The following is a 15,573-nucleotide window of genomic DNA, read 5'->3' on the forward strand; positions in this document are numbered from 1 at the left end:
ATGGGATCAACAGTCAATGTTAATGATTCCCAGGGCCACTACAACCCGACTGTACACCACTGTGTTGGTAGAACAGAATAAACCCAAGGATGATGATGGGAAAGTCTAGGAAGTTGCCCGATAAATGTGGTTCTGTGAGTACAACTGTCAGGTTGACTAATCTGTGGGACAGCTCACCCAACTCCCACCAGATGTTGGTGAGAAGGATTAATCGGGCCACCCAATTGTTTTATTACTAGAACATAAGTAGGAGGAGCAGGAGTAGGCCATACTGCCCCTCGGGCCTGCTCCGCCATTCAATAGGAACATGGCTGATCCGAATCTAGACTCACGTCCACGTCCCTGCCCTCTCCCCGTAACTCCTAATTACTGAACTTCATAGGGATTGTTTACAATAACCAGATTCATTGAATTCAATTTCACAACTTGCCATGGTGGGATCTGAACTCATCACCTCTGAGTTGTTAATCCAGTACCACAACCACTAGGCTGTTGTACATGTTATCTCTATCTCATTAAGTATCAAAAACTTCTATGTGACCTCCTCCAGCCCTACAACCCTTCAAGGTATCAGCACTCCTCCAAATCTGGCCTCTTCCTCACCCACGAATTTAATCGCTCCACCATTGGCGGCCGTGCCTTCAGCTGCTAAGGTCCTAAGCCCTGGAATTCCCTCCCTAAACCTCTCCACCTCTCTAGTCTCCTTTAAAAGAATGTACTCTGGGTGGGGGATTTCAATGTCTATCACCAAGAGTTGCTTGGTAGCACCACCACTGACCAAGCTGGCCGAGTCCTGAAGGACATAGCTGCCAGTCTGGGCCTGCGGCAGGTGGTGAGAGGACCAACACGAGGGAAAAACCTACTTGACCTTGTCCTCACCAATTTACCTGTCGCAGATGCATCTGTCCATGACAGCACTGATAGCAGTGACCACCGCACAGTCATTGTGGAGACGAAGTCCCGTCTTCACACTGAGGACACTTTCCATTGTGTTGTGTGGCACTACCACCGTGCTAAATAGGATAGATTCAGAACAGATCTAGCAGCTCAAAACTGGGCATCCATGAGGCGCTGTGGGCCATCAGCAGCAGCAGAATTGTAATCCACCACAATCTGTAACCTCATGGCCCAGCATATCCCCTCACTCTACCATTACCATCAAGGCAGGGGACCAACCCTGGTTCAATAAGGAGTGTAGTGTAGAAGAGCATGCCAGGAGCAGCACCAGGCATACCTAAAAATGCAGTGCCAACCTGGGGAAGCTGCAACACAGGACTACATGCATGCTAAAAAATGGAAGCAGCATGCTATAGACAGAGCTAAGCAATCCCACAATCAACGGATCAGATCAAAGCTTTGCAGTCCTGCCACATCCAGTCGTGAATGGTGGTGGTCCATTAAACAACTAACGGGAGGGGGAGGTTCCATGAATATCCCCATCCTCAATGATGGTGGAGCCCGGCACGAGTGCAAAAAGACAAAGCTGAAGCGTTTGCAGCCATCTTCAGCCAGAAGTGCCAAGTGGATGATCCATATCGGCCTCCTCCTGAGGTCTCCAACATCACAGAAGCCAGTCTTCAGCCAGTTCGATTCACTCCACGTGATATCAAGGAACAGCTGAGTGCACTGGATACAGAAAAGGCCCCGACAATATCCTGGCTGCCGTGCCTCTAGCCAAGCTGTTCCAGTACAGCTGTAACACAGGCATCTATCCGACAATGTGGAAAACTGTCCAGGTATGTCCTATCCACAAAAAGCAGGACAAATCCAATCTGGCCAATTACTGCCCCATCAGTCTACTCTCCATCATCAGCAAAGTGATGGAAGGTGTCGTCGACAGTGCTATCAAACAGCACTTACTCACCAATAACCTGCTCACTGATGCCCAGTTTGGGTTCCGCCAAGACCACTCGGCTGCAGACCACAATACAGCCTTGGTCCATACATGGACAAAAAAGCTGAATTCCAGAAGTGAGGTGAGAGTGCCTGCCCTTGTCATCAAGGCAGCATTTGACCGAGTGTGGCATCAAGGAGCCCTCGTAAAACTAAAGTCAATGGGAATCGGGGGTAAAACTCTCCACTGGCTGGAGCCATACCTAGCACAAAGGAAGATGGTTGTGGTGGTTGGAGATCAATCATCACAGCCCCAGGACATCGCTGCAGGAGTTCCTCAGGGCAGTATCCTAGGCCCAACCAGCTTCAGCTGCTTCATCAATGACCTTCCCTCCATCATAAGGTCAGAAGTGGGGATGCTCGCCGATGACTGCACAGTGTTCAGTGCCATTCACAACTCCTGAGATAATGAAGTCCATGCCTGCATGTAGCAAGACCTGGACGACATTCAGGCTTGAGCAGATAAGTGGCAGGTAACATACATGCCACACAAGTGCCAGGCAATGACTATCTCCAACAAGCAAGTGTCTAACCATCGCCCCTTGACATTCAATAGCATTACCATCGCCGAATCCCCCATCATCAACATCCTGGGGGTCACCATTGACCAGAAAGTTAACTGGACCAGCCACATAAATACTGTGGCAACAAGAGCAGACCAGAGGCTGGGTATTCTGCGGTGAGTGTCTCACCTCCTGACTCCTCAAAGCCTTTCCACCATCTACAAGGCACAAGTCAGGAGTGTGATGGAATACTCTCCATTTGCCTGGATGAGTGCAGTTCCAACAACACTCAAGAAGCTCGTCATCATCCAAGACAAAGCAGCCCGCTTGATTTGCACCCCATTCACCACCTTAAACATTCACTCCCTCCACCACCGGCGTACCGTGACTGCAGTGTAAACCATTTACAAGATAACCTGCAGCAACTCACCATGGCTTCTCTGGCAGCACCTAAGGACAAGGGCAGCAGGCGCATGGGAACACCACCACCTCCAAGTTTCCCTCCAAGTCACACACTATCCTGACTTTAAAGTATATTGCCGTTCCTTCATCATCACTGGGTTAAAATCCTGGAACTCTCTCCCTAACAGCACTGTGGAAGTACCTTCACCACACACACTGCAGCAGTTCAAGAAGGCAGCTCACCACCACCTTCTCAAGGGAAACTAGGGATGGGCAATAAATGCTGGCCTTGCCAGCGACGCCCACATCTGATGAACGAATAAAAAAAAATGCTCCTTAAAGCCTACCTCTTTGACCGAGCTTTTGGTTACCTGCCCTAATATCTCCTTATGTGGCTCGGTGTCAAATTTTGTTTGATAACACTCCTGTTAAGCACCTTAGGACATTTTACTACCTTAAAGGTGCTATATAAATACAAGTTCTTGCTGTTCTATGAGGGTCCCTTCTCAAGAATGAACTGTTCCTAGCTTATCAAGTTGTCCCTCACAGCTCTTCCCTGGAATACCGGCGATCAATCCTATTTTCTCCTCTGCATGCCACCTAGGGTCTGGATGGCCCCTTATGGCCATCCATTCTGGTGCCTGGAACTCTACGCCATACTCTAGGCAAGGCCAAGGTACTGTACAAATTCTCATGATTGCTGGGGATTTGAATTGAAATAATTTGGTAATATATTCCAGCATCCTACTTGCTTTGTTTCTGTCACCTCAAAGTTCAGATGTAGTGAGCGACAAGTCAACCAACAACCTTTCAAATTCTCCCTCGGTAGATTCTATCTCACCCATGGAGAATACATGCCTTCCATTTTTACTTCCAATATGAAGTACCTTGTATTTGTCCATATTGAACTTGATTTCCACAGGATATACAGCACAGAAACAGGCATTTCGGCCCAACCAGTCCATGCTGGCGTTTATGCTCCACTCGAGCCTCTTCCCGGCTTTCATCATCTAACTCTATCAGCATAACCCTCTATTTCCTTCTCCCTCATATGCTTATTTAGCCTCCCCTTAAATGCATCTATACTATTAGCTTCAACCACTCCCTGTGGTAGCGAGTTCCACATTCTCACCACTCTCTGGGTAAAGAAGTTTCTTCTGAATTCCCCGTTTGATTTCTTGGTGACTATCTTATATTGATGGCCTCTAGTTTTGTTCTTCCCCAGAAGTAAAAACACTCTCTCTGTATCCACTCGATCAAAACCTTTCATAATTTTAAAGACCTCGATTAGGTCACCCCTCAGCCTTCTCTTTGAGAAAAGACACCCAGCCTGTTCATCCTTTCCTGATATGTATACCCTCGCATTTCTAGCATCATCTTTGTAAATCTTCTCTGCACCCTCTCCAGTGCCTCTATATCCTTTTTATAATATGGCAACCAGAACTGTACGCAATACTCCAAGGGTGATCTAACCAAGGTTCGATACAAGTTTAGCATAACTTCCCTACTTTTCAATTCAATCCCTCTAGAAATAAACCCTGGTGTTTGGTTTGCTTTTTTTATAGCCTTGATAACTTGCGTCGCTACTTTTAGTGATTTGTGTATTTGTACTCCCAGATCCCTTTGCTCCTCTACCCCACTTAGATTCGTATTTTCCAAGTAATGTGTGACCTCCCTATTTTTCTTACCAAAATGTAATTCCTCACATTTATCTATGTTGAATTTCATTTGCCAATTATATGCCCATTCCTCAAGTTTATTAATGTTTTCTTGTAATTAATCCTTCTACATCATTGTGTGCCACTATTGTTGTCCATTTTAGTTTCCCAAGTTCTATTCCCAGCCCCGCAAAATTGGCTTTCTCCAATCTATTACCATGGTCTTCGTCATACTTATGTCCTTCTCAATTATTATCTTAAAGCGTAACATATGATGGTCACTACTGCCTAGATGTTCCTCTACTTCTACTTCTTTTATCTGCTCTGGTTCATTCCCCATTACTAGATCCAATAGCGAATCCTCCCTTGTTCAGCTTCTTACATATTGGGTTAGAAAGGAGTCCTGTACACATTGTAGGAACTCTATTCCCTTATCCCCTTTACCTACCTCTTCTGGCCAATTAATATCGGGTAGTTGAAATCCCCCATGATTATTAATCTATGCTTTTTGCTCATTTCCCTAATTTGTTTGCATATTTCTTCCTCCACCTCCCTTTCACTATTAGCTGGTCTATAGACTAAGCGTATTAGTGTGAATGATCCTTTATTATCTTTTATCTCTATCTACATGGATTCTAATTTTGGCTTGCTGCATCACTTTTTTTCTACTGCCATTATGTTATCCCTAATAAGTACAGCTACTCCACCTCCCCTTTTTCCCTCTCTATCTTTTGTAAATATGTTATATCCTGCAATGTTTAATTCCCAGTCCTGATTTTTCTGTAGCCATGTCTCAGTAATCCCTACTATGTCTGGTTTCTCGCAACATATTATTGCCTCCGTTCCCCTGTTTTATTACGGACACTGTGTGCATTGCTGTACAGACAGTTTAACTCATTTTTAATAGCAGTTCCTTTCACTTTATTTTTAACCATCTTTTTACACTTCTGTTCTATAACTCTATTTATTCCCTGGCCATCAATGCCCTCCCTGACTTTACTCTTTCCTATGTTCTCCTTTCCAGTATTGTTTATATTTAGGCTGGTTTCATTTCTTGTAGACCCCGTCCCCGTCTTACTAGCCTTTGCCACCTCCTTATTTACCCTTTCTGCTGGGACACTGGTCCCATCCCAGTTCAGGTGGAGCCTGTCCCATGGGTACAGCTCCTTTCTGTCCCAGTACCTGTGCCAGTGTCCCATGAAAAGGATCTCTCTTTCCCACACCAGCCCTTAGCCACGTGTTAATTCTGATCTGACTGTTTCTATGCCATTATTGAGATTATTATCCTCGAGGTCCTGCTTTTTAATTTCACTCCTAACTCCCTGATACTCCCTCAGCAGGACCTCCTCCCTGTTCCTACCACTGATCAGCTCAAGAGCAAACCATGTTGATCTCTCTTTGTAAAATGTTGACCCTCTTTGAGTTTACTAACTTGCAGAGATTCCTATTTCACAACTGTGCTCATAACTTTATTCCGTAAAAATTGTGATGCAGACAGAAAAAGTTCATTGGAAACAACACTTGCAATGTGATTAATAAACTTTAAAATGAAAATATATACTTTTTTGTCTTTACCAAAATAGGTGATGAATCTAATGGCCATGATTTGGAAGACAATGGGGAGAACAATGACTCCGATTCTTCTTCTTCCTCCTCCTCCTCTTCTTCTTCAGGTAAGCCACATGAAATTATTACATGCAGAACAGAATAGTTTTAAAATACTATAAAGATTATATGAACTATGTGCATGAAAATCTTATTTTATTGTTTACCATTGCATATAAACTTGGAATATAGAACCAAGCAGTCATTTCATTCAGAAAACTTGTCAAGATTCAGATGTTCACTTCAATTATGGAATCAAATCCGTATTCAACCATTTCACAGTTCAGTTGAATTTTGGGCAGTTTTCAGCCGATCAGGAACCACATTTTTACAAACATTGTTCCCAGCTCAAGAATGGAGACATGGGGATAAAAATACAATTAAAATTTAGAAGTAAAATAATATAAAATGTTAAAATAAACAGTCGAATTAAAATAATGAAACAGCAAAAAGAAAAATTAGTGAAGGAAAAAAATAAGCAAAAAGACAAAGACAAAATAATGTTTGTCAAACATTTTACTTATACAGTATGGGTTAAAATGCTTATAACATTAATATTACAGTAAAGCTATTAAGTAGATGGTTGGTAGTGGAGAAAAGAAGTTGGGGTTTAGTGACTTGGGGAGAATAGTTTTTCAAGGGCAGGTGCAGAAGGAAGTGAGGTTGGGAGGAGGTAGAAAGATGTGAGTGACAAGAAATTGGTCAGAGTGGCGATGTCTGCGATCGAGACAACAGAAGTAGGGATTTTTGTGTACAGATCTAGTAGGCTCCTGATTGAGAATAACTATTCTCATTTCACTTTGGCCCCTTCCAGCATGTACAGAGTGGACATTTTATCCAATTTAAAATATAGTGTGTTAACCAACTGTGCAGTAATCTCCCCCCGCCACCCCCCACCAACTCCATTCTATTCTGAAATAATCATAATGGGGCCAAAAACCCATGTCACTTCTGGTATATTCCTGCCAAAAAGGCCACAGATTTGGTCAGAACCCAAAGACTCTGGATCACAGCCTTACACTGGGGGAGTGCAAGAGGTGGAGTTTCCACCAGACCCAAACAAGGCCAGTGGCCTAGGGGTGACTGGGCTGGAGATTATAAAAGCCAGTAGTTCCTGTGTCCCCAGCCACGTAATTTTTTTTCATATTCGTTCCCTTACAAAGGAAGCCATAGGGGTACTTAGCTTTCCTTTCTGGGTATCCTCTCAAACCCCCCATCACCCCCTTCCCCCACCAGCGATTGGCCAACTTTCCTTCCTCTGGGTATAGGCAAGTGCCTTTGATGCACCCCAATGGTGCGGGCATCCGCCATTGGGATGAAAATGGGGGAACCACCGCATAGCCCATAAAGACCATCAGGGTTACTGGCAGAGGTCTTCAATTCCATACTTCCCAGAATTAGATTGGGTTTAGCACAGCCAGCTTTTAACGTTACTAGCTCATCCAGATCCTGCGTGCATTTCAATACTGATAAACCATATCCTGAGATTAATTCTGCAGTTTGTGAATAGTATTGCAAGATCCCAAACAGAGCTGGACATACATACACTGCAAATAAGAGATAACAATATGTTACATAATATAAATTACAAAACAATACATTATGTTCATAGCTCAGAGACAATGGTAAACAGTTGGCTATCCTTTCGTGGTCTGAAGATATTGTTATATTGATATTTTTGCATGCAAGTATGGATATCTTAGTAATGCCAAAATGTACACTTCATTTAAAAAAGTCAACCATAAATGGTTTTAGTATTCAGTACTTCAATACTCAATACTGTAGTTTGTTATACTGCTATTAAATTTATATTGCATAAAAAAATCTATCGAAGAACTTTTTGGTAAAGCCACACGTTTCCCATTCAAATGAAAGCCGAATCTATTTAAGCAGCAGATTTTTTTATCTCCACTTCAACAAATGATAATGAAGTGTTCATCTAAAAAGGTCAGTTTAACATCTCATTATTCACTATTAGACTCTTGCATATAATTCATCTATATATTACCTTTAAATTGTATTTTTCTGGTAAATTGGTTTTGTGCTCCCAAGGTACTTTATATAGTACGAGCTGGAGTGCCCGGCGGTGCCAGTGCAAAGTCTGCCCCTGCGCCTTGTTGATTGACACTGCGGGGAAGGAGAGAGAGAGAGGTAAGGAGAGAGAGAGGGAAGGAGAGAGAGGGAAGGAGAGAGAGACAGAGAGAGGAGAGAGAGACAGAGAGGGAAGGAGAGAGAGAGACAGAGGGAAGGAGAGAGAGAGAGAGGGGGAAGGAGAGAGAGAGAGAGAGAGAGAGAGAGAGAGAGAAGGAGAGAGAGAGAGAGGGAAGGGGAGAGAGATAGAGAGATAGAGAGGGAAGGAGAGAGAGAGAGAGAGAGAGTGAGGGAAGGAGACAAAGAGAGGAAGAGGCCCGGCCCGAGTCACCCCAGCTGAGCTCGCGCTGCGGCCCGCCGCCCCAGAGACCCCATGGGCGGCGTAGCGCCTGAGGCCCGGCCCGAGTCACTCGAGCTGAGCTCCCGCTCCGGCCCGCCGCCCAACGTGAACAACAAACACACTCCTCACCTGTAAATCAGTCCTACCCAGGCTACTCCGAAAGCGGCCACAGTGCCCCGGGCCTCCGACCCGAAGAGCTCGGCAGTGACATCCTGCAGAGCGGAGAGGCTGGGGTGACAGGAGAGAGGGGAGAAAGCGGAGAGAAGGAGGAGGAGGAGGGTGAGGGTGCGACTGGGGCCCATGGTCGGACAGAGGCAGAGTTAGCAACACGCCCAAACTAACAATGGCCGCAGCTTGCTTTTCCCATTCCCGCACTAACGGCAGTTTGAAGGATTAGGCCCCGCCCACACACGCCATGAAACGCCCCCCCCCCGTGACGCAGCGTGCTCCCCCCGTAGGATTGGTCAACCATCACGTCACTCAACGCTAATGAGCGGTATGATTGGTAAGCCGCTAATGAGCGGATTTTGTCGGTTTTTTGAACTTTTTTGTATACTGTCCGAACAATTTTTGTCTGACCAAAAAGTAAATATGCCTATGACACTCCCCCAATCATCAGCTTTCTTTTGATATAACATATGTGTAGGTACGCTCTATAACTTTTGAGTGATGCCCGGACAAACAGACAGACAGACACCACGATCCTTTTATATATATATATATAAATAAATAAAAAAATAAGATATATGGGCAAGTACAAAAAACTATGGAATTTAAGACACAAAAAAATACCAGAAATAATGGGGAATCAAGAGTCTAATGAGTGAGGAACTTAAAGTAATTAATATAAGTAAAGAAAATGTACTTGAGAAACTAATGGGACAAAAAGCCGACAAATCCCCTGGACCTGATGGCCTACATGCGTGGGTTCTAAAAGATGTGGCTGCAGAGATAGTGGATGCATTGGTTGTGAGCTTCCAAAATTCCCTAGACTTTGGAATGGTCCCAGTGGATTGGAAGGTCGCAAATGTAACACTACTATGCAAGAAAGGAGGGAGAGAAAGAACAGGGAACTACAGGCCAGTTAGCCGGACGTCAGTCGTCGGGAAAATGCTGGAATCCATTATTAAGGAAATGGTAACAGGGCACTTAAAAAATCATAATATGATTAGGCAGAGTCAACATGGTTTTATGAAAGGGAAATTGTGTTTAACAAATTTGTTAAGAGTTTTTTGAGGATGTCACTAGCAGGGTAGATAAAGGGGAACCAGTGGATGCAGTATATTTGGATTTTCAAAAAGCATTCAGTAAGGTGCCACACCAAAAGGTTGTTACACAAGGCTCACAGTGTTGGGGGTAATATATTAGCATGGATAGATGATTGGCTAAAGGACTGAGTGTGTAGGAATAAAAGGTTCATTTTCAGGTTGGCAGGCTGTTACTAGTGGGGTGTGGCAAGGATCAGTGCTTGGGCCTCAGTTATTTACAATCTATATTAATGGCTTAGAAGAAGGGACCGTAATGTATCCAAGTTTGCTGACGATACAAAGCTAGGTGGGAAAGTAAGCTGTGAGGAGGACAAAATGGGGTCGATCTTCCTGGAGCCGTCAGGCGGGGTTTCAGGCGTGTGGTGGGGGGCGGGAAATACTGAAATCGGGGGTCCCGACACCATCTCACCCAAAAACCACCTCCACATAAGTTTCAAGGGAGGCGGGTACCCGCCCCGCACTGGGACTCGCCGACCCGAGGCGAGAAGGGATTAGTGCCAACTAACTGCCTGTTAACAGGCAGTTTTTAGCCTAATCCCTATTTTGAGGGGTGTCGTGTGGGTTTCCCCGACGGCTCCAAACCACGCCAGGTTAGAGGAGTCGGGCCATCGGGTTGAAGGACTTGGAGGGGTCGCGATGTCGGTGTTCAGGTAAGTGATGGGTGCATGAGTGCAAAGGTAAGTGTGTAAAGAAGTTTAAATTACCTGTACTTACCTTAACAGCCTTTCTTCCTCTAGGTTTCGGGAGTCCATCACTCAGCCGGCACTGAAAGCAAAATGGCTGCGAGCTGTCAAAAGTGACAGCCTTCAGCTTTCATTGCCGGTGACAGTTCTAACTGAGTCTGTGTAGAAGGGCTCAGGTTAGAAGTCAGACTGTCAGTGTTTGACAGCTTCAAACAGCTGTGAAACACTGATATTTCATCTGCCAAGACCTCGTGACAGATGAAATTTCAGTCTGTGACGTCACCTGTTGCCAGGTGGCCCTTAATTGGCCTGCTGAGCCCGCTGGGCGGGCTTAACAAGGTCAATCAAGGGAAAATCGTGTGGATTGGCCTAACGTCGATGTAGGTGGGACTAAAGCCCGAAAGTTGTAGTCCTGCCTCCTTCCCGACAGCTTTATGAAAATCTACCCCAATGAGTCTGCAAAGGGATATAGACAGGTTAAATGAGTGGGCAAGAAGGTAGCAGATGGGTTATAATGTGGGGAAATGTGAGGTTATTCACTTTGATAAGAAGAATAGAAAAACAATATTTTTTAAATGGTGAGAAACTATTAAATATTGATGTTCAGAGGGATTTGCACACGAAAAACAGAAAGTTACTATGCAGGTACAGCAAGCAATTAGGAAAGCAAATGGTAGGCTGGTACTTCATTGACTGTAAAGCACTTTGAGACGTCCGGTGGTCGTGAAAGGCGCTATATAAATGCAAGTCTTTCTTTTTCTTGCAAGGGGGTTGGAGTAAAAGAGTAAAGAAGTCTTGCTGCAATTGTACAGGGCTTTGGTGAGACCACACCTGGAGTACCATGTACAGTTTTGGTCTCCATACCTAAGGAAGGCTTTATTTGCCTTAGAGGCAGTGCAAGAAGGTTCACTAGATTGATTCCTGGGATGAGAGGGTTGTCCTATGAGGAGAGTATGAGTAGATTGGGCCTATACCCTCTGGAGTTTAGGAGAATGAGAGGTGATCTCATTGAAACATGTAAGATTCTGAGAAGGCTCAACAGGGTCGATGCTGAGAGGCTGTTTCCCCTAGCTGGAGACTCTAGAACTAGGGGGCATAGTCTCAGGATAAGGGGCCGGCCGTTTAGAACTGAGATGAGGAGAAATTTCTTCACTCAGACGCTTGTGAATCTTTGGAATTCTCTATCCCAGAGGGCTGTGGATGCTCAGTCGTTGAGCATATTTAAGGCTGAGATCGATAGATTTTTGGACTCTAGGAGCATCAAGGGATATGGGGATCGGGCGGGAAAGTGGAGTTGAGGTCGAAGATCTGCCATGATCTTATTGAATGGCGGAGCAGGCTCGAGGGGCCTAATGGCCTACTCCTGCTTCTAATTTTTATATTCTTATGTTAATTCACATTGGCATACAACATATAGTGCACAGTAAATGTGTCATAACACCATAATCTGAATGACATTTATTTCTTTTTAACAGAAGAACAAAGTGGAGAGCCAGGACCACCAGGTCCACCTGGACCAGCAGGATCACATGGTCCACCAGGATACCCAGGAAAGCCAGGTTTTGGGCTGCCAGGACATCCTGGTAAGCCTGGACCACCAGGGCCACAAGGATTATCGGCTATTGGAAAACCAGGCCGTCCAGGAGAACCAGGAAGGTCAGGTGTGCCAGGAGCTCCTGGACGAAAAGGGGACAAGGGATCTCAGGGGATGCAAGCGCCAAGAGGTCCTCCAGGACCCAGTGGACCTCCTGGACCAGCCGGGTTATCAGTCATTGGTAAACCAGGTGCTAAAGGATCACCAGGTTCGCCAGGAACACTTGGATTTCCTGGAAGAAAAGGGGACCCAGGATATCCAGGTCAAGCTGGTCCAAAAGGGGACAAAGGACTTGGAAGTCCAGGGCGAACCGGTGATAAAGGTTCTCCAGGACCACATGGTCCACAAGGACCACCTGGACAAGAAGGTAAAGGACACACAGGGGCCCCTGGTCTTAAAGGTGAACCAGGTCACAAAGGTGAAAAGGGATCACCAGGGCCACCTGGACATCAAGGTAAAGGAGGCCAAGATGGTCCACCAGGACTACCTGGAAAACAAGGGATTGGAAAGCCTGGAGCACAAGGACCACGAGGAGCTCCTGGGATGAAGGGTCATCCTGGTCTGCAAGGTTTGCCAGGTATACTTGGATTGCCAGGTGTAGGAAAGCCAGGTCTGCCAGGACTCAAAGGACACCCTGGTTCTACTGGCTCGACTGGAAAACCTGGAGTGAAAGGAGAGAAAGGATCATCTGGAGGACCTGGAGCTCGTGGTCCTGTAGGATCACCTGGGCTGCCAGGAGATAAAGGCCCAAAAGGTCCATCAGGTACAGTTGGTGCACCAGGAGCAAAAGGCCATCCAGGAATAATAGGTCCACAAGGGCATTCAGGCTCCAAAGGTGAGCCTGGACCATCTGGTGAGCCTGGAAAGGCAGGGTCTCCAGGAAAGCCAGGTGCAGAGGGTGCAAAAGGAGCACACGGTCCAACGGGCAAACAAGGTGCTACAGGAATTACTGGGCCACGTGGAAAACCAGGTAGTCCAGGTGCTTCAGGTCCTCAAGGGCCACTAGGGCATCCAGGTGAACCAGGAAAGAAAGGTCATCCTGGAATACCTGGTTCAAAAGGTTCAACTGGGTCTCCAGGTTCTCCAGGACACCCTGGAGAAAAAGGAGATCCCGGAGTCCCAGGTCCACCAGGTTCTCCAAGTAAATTTGATGGAAAAAACATTAAGGGACCACGTGGTCCACCTGGACCAAAAGGAGCAAGCGGACTACCAGGCAATCCAGGATCCCCAGGACCAGCAGGCCCACCAGGAGAAATTATTATGCAAAAAGGAAAATACACAGGCCAATATGGTTACATCAGTTCAGATGAAGTGGTGAGTCCTGTTCCAGCATTTACAGCCATTCTTTCACAGCCATACCCTTCAACAGGGCAACCAATAGTGTTTGATAAAATACTGACCAATTCAAATAGCAACTATGATTCATCAAAGGGAATTTTTACGTGTGAAATATCTGGAATCTACCAATTTTTTTATCATGTACATGTCAAGGAAGCAAGTGTTTGGGTTGGATTATATAAAAACGATGAACCTGTAATGTATACATATGATGAATATGCACCGCAATATGTTGATCATGCCTCAGGAACTGCAATCTTACATTTGGATGAAGATGACAAAGTATATGTACAATTACCTGCAGAAAAGTCTAATGGCTTATATTCTTCTGAATATATGTATTCATCCTTTTCTGGATTGTTAATTTCACCATCATGATGTATGTCAATTTAAAAAGGCAGAACTGGGAGTTTAAATCTGACAAAGTCAGTTGAGGTTGTAAGGACATTTATGAATATGACATAAATATCCAACAAATGTCAGTGTAATAAATCACTGCAGTATTTTAAAGGAATAACATGTATTCCAGGGAAGTAAATGTTACTACATTGATCAAAATAGCACATTTGCTGAAGGCAAGATCTTTTAGCCTCATTGTGTGTGTACAGATCATACGGATAAAAGCTGATCTTCTAACAAATATAGTATCAGAAATTATTATGTGCATTCTTGCCAATTGGTCACTTCAAATTTTTGATTTAAGAATATTTTATTATAACACTGGTCACTTTATGACATAATTCCACTTGAGTGCATGACATCGAGATACTCTCCATCAATGTGAAAAATATGCTTCTAGCTGCATGAAATGCCAGTTTTGGGCTGCACTTACATTACAACTGCAGCATCAGTGAAAAGCAGTTTTGAAGTTGTAATGTAAATCTGGAAATCTCACTCTAACTTCACTCCAAAATCAGGACAAGCTTAAGACTCTGGATTCACATTACAACTTTAATGTTAGTATGAAGCAAAACTGTTTTGCGCAAATGCTAGTTACAGTGTAACTACAGTTTTAAACTGTCCTCATTGTGATCCAACTTAAAAAAGTCTGCAATATCCATTATTTTTAATTTAATACTTTAAATTCTAGAACTTGAGGTATTAGATTATGTTGTATGATGATTTCCATATTTTAGTGTACCACCACTATTTCTTCAAAAGCAATAAACAACATTAATACAATGGTTCCATTTTTCTTCAAAAGCAAAATACAAAAGATCAAACGCACACATTGATCTTTCTTAATGATTACACTTGAAATGACAGTGTTATTAAAAGAATTTCTAAATATTAACCTGAATTTCAAATCGTATTAGTAATGCCTTCGTTTTGTTATGTGCAAATAAATGATTGAACCAGATATAACTTTGTTTATATGCCCAATTTACTCTCGTCTGCAGAAGTATATGTATAATATGCATCAACTTTATAACAATATTGAGCATGTTTACATTTGATTTTATAACAGTATGAACACGTTCATCTTAGATTTTATAACAATAAATACAATATTGAACGGGCCTCGGGAAGTGCTGTATTACATTTGGACCAAATGGCATCTTGGTGATTTTACAAACTATAAGCTTACACATCTTGAGCAAGATGCTGGTCTCGCAGAACAGATTGGTTCTCTGATTAACCTGTTCATGATGCTAGTCTGAAATGACCAGCTGGTCTCCACAAAGCTCAGGGATGTTGCCATTTAGGTCTGTACCATCTTCAAGTACATACTGATGCAAATATTGCAGCAGTTTTGAATGCCACTGTGGCTGATGTGTCACTGCATTCAGAACTTCAAACCATGTAGGGTTCAATCTTCCACTTAAGATTTTTACCATAGCTATCCAGCAAATTAATTTAAAACTAAACGTAGTAAACCACTTTAGTTTCACAAAATATTTTCATAATTTATGCATGCAGTCCTTTTCTCCTTAATGTAGTAGCCTGTTATACAACTTCATTAAAAATAATCATTCTTTGAGATGGCCATATGATCAGCAATTTCATATTCTCCTCAGATTGTTATCCTCCAGGTTCTGAATTTCTTATTTATATGAATGTACAAAGTGCCTTGCTTTATTTATCACATAAACGCATAAAAATCTTCGGCATCCGACAAACTAAAATCACCTGAGACACTGCCTTTAAGAGAATTTGTGCTCTGTGTAGTCCTATGAAATTCTCCCATCTATTTTGTC

General features: G+C 43.9%; 1 protein-coding gene across 1 annotated transcript in view; it reads left to right on the forward strand.

Annotated features, from left to right (window-relative positions):
* Positions 1-14,711, forward strand: part of LOC147112758 (uncharacterized) — a 50,408-nt gene extending 35,697 nt beyond the window's left edge. The window contains exons 10-11 of the mRNA XM_085998218.1: positions 6,040-6,129; positions 11,919-14,711. Of these exons, the coding sequence (XP_085854344.1) occupies positions 6,040-6,129; positions 11,919-13,753 (1,925 nt within the window). The 3' untranslated portion in view covers positions 13,754-14,711. The remainder of the gene's footprint in view (positions 1-6,039; positions 6,130-11,918) is intronic.
* Positions 14,712-15,573: the final 862 nt, after the last annotated feature.

The sequence above is a fragment of the Somniosus microcephalus genome, chromosome 9, assembly GCF_052327205.1.
Source record: "Somniosus microcephalus isolate GS21.2 chromosome 9, FLI_Smic_1.0, whole genome shotgun sequence".
Lineage (NCBI taxonomy): Eukaryota > Metazoa > Chordata > Chondrichthyes > Squaliformes > Somniosidae > Somniosus > Somniosus microcephalus.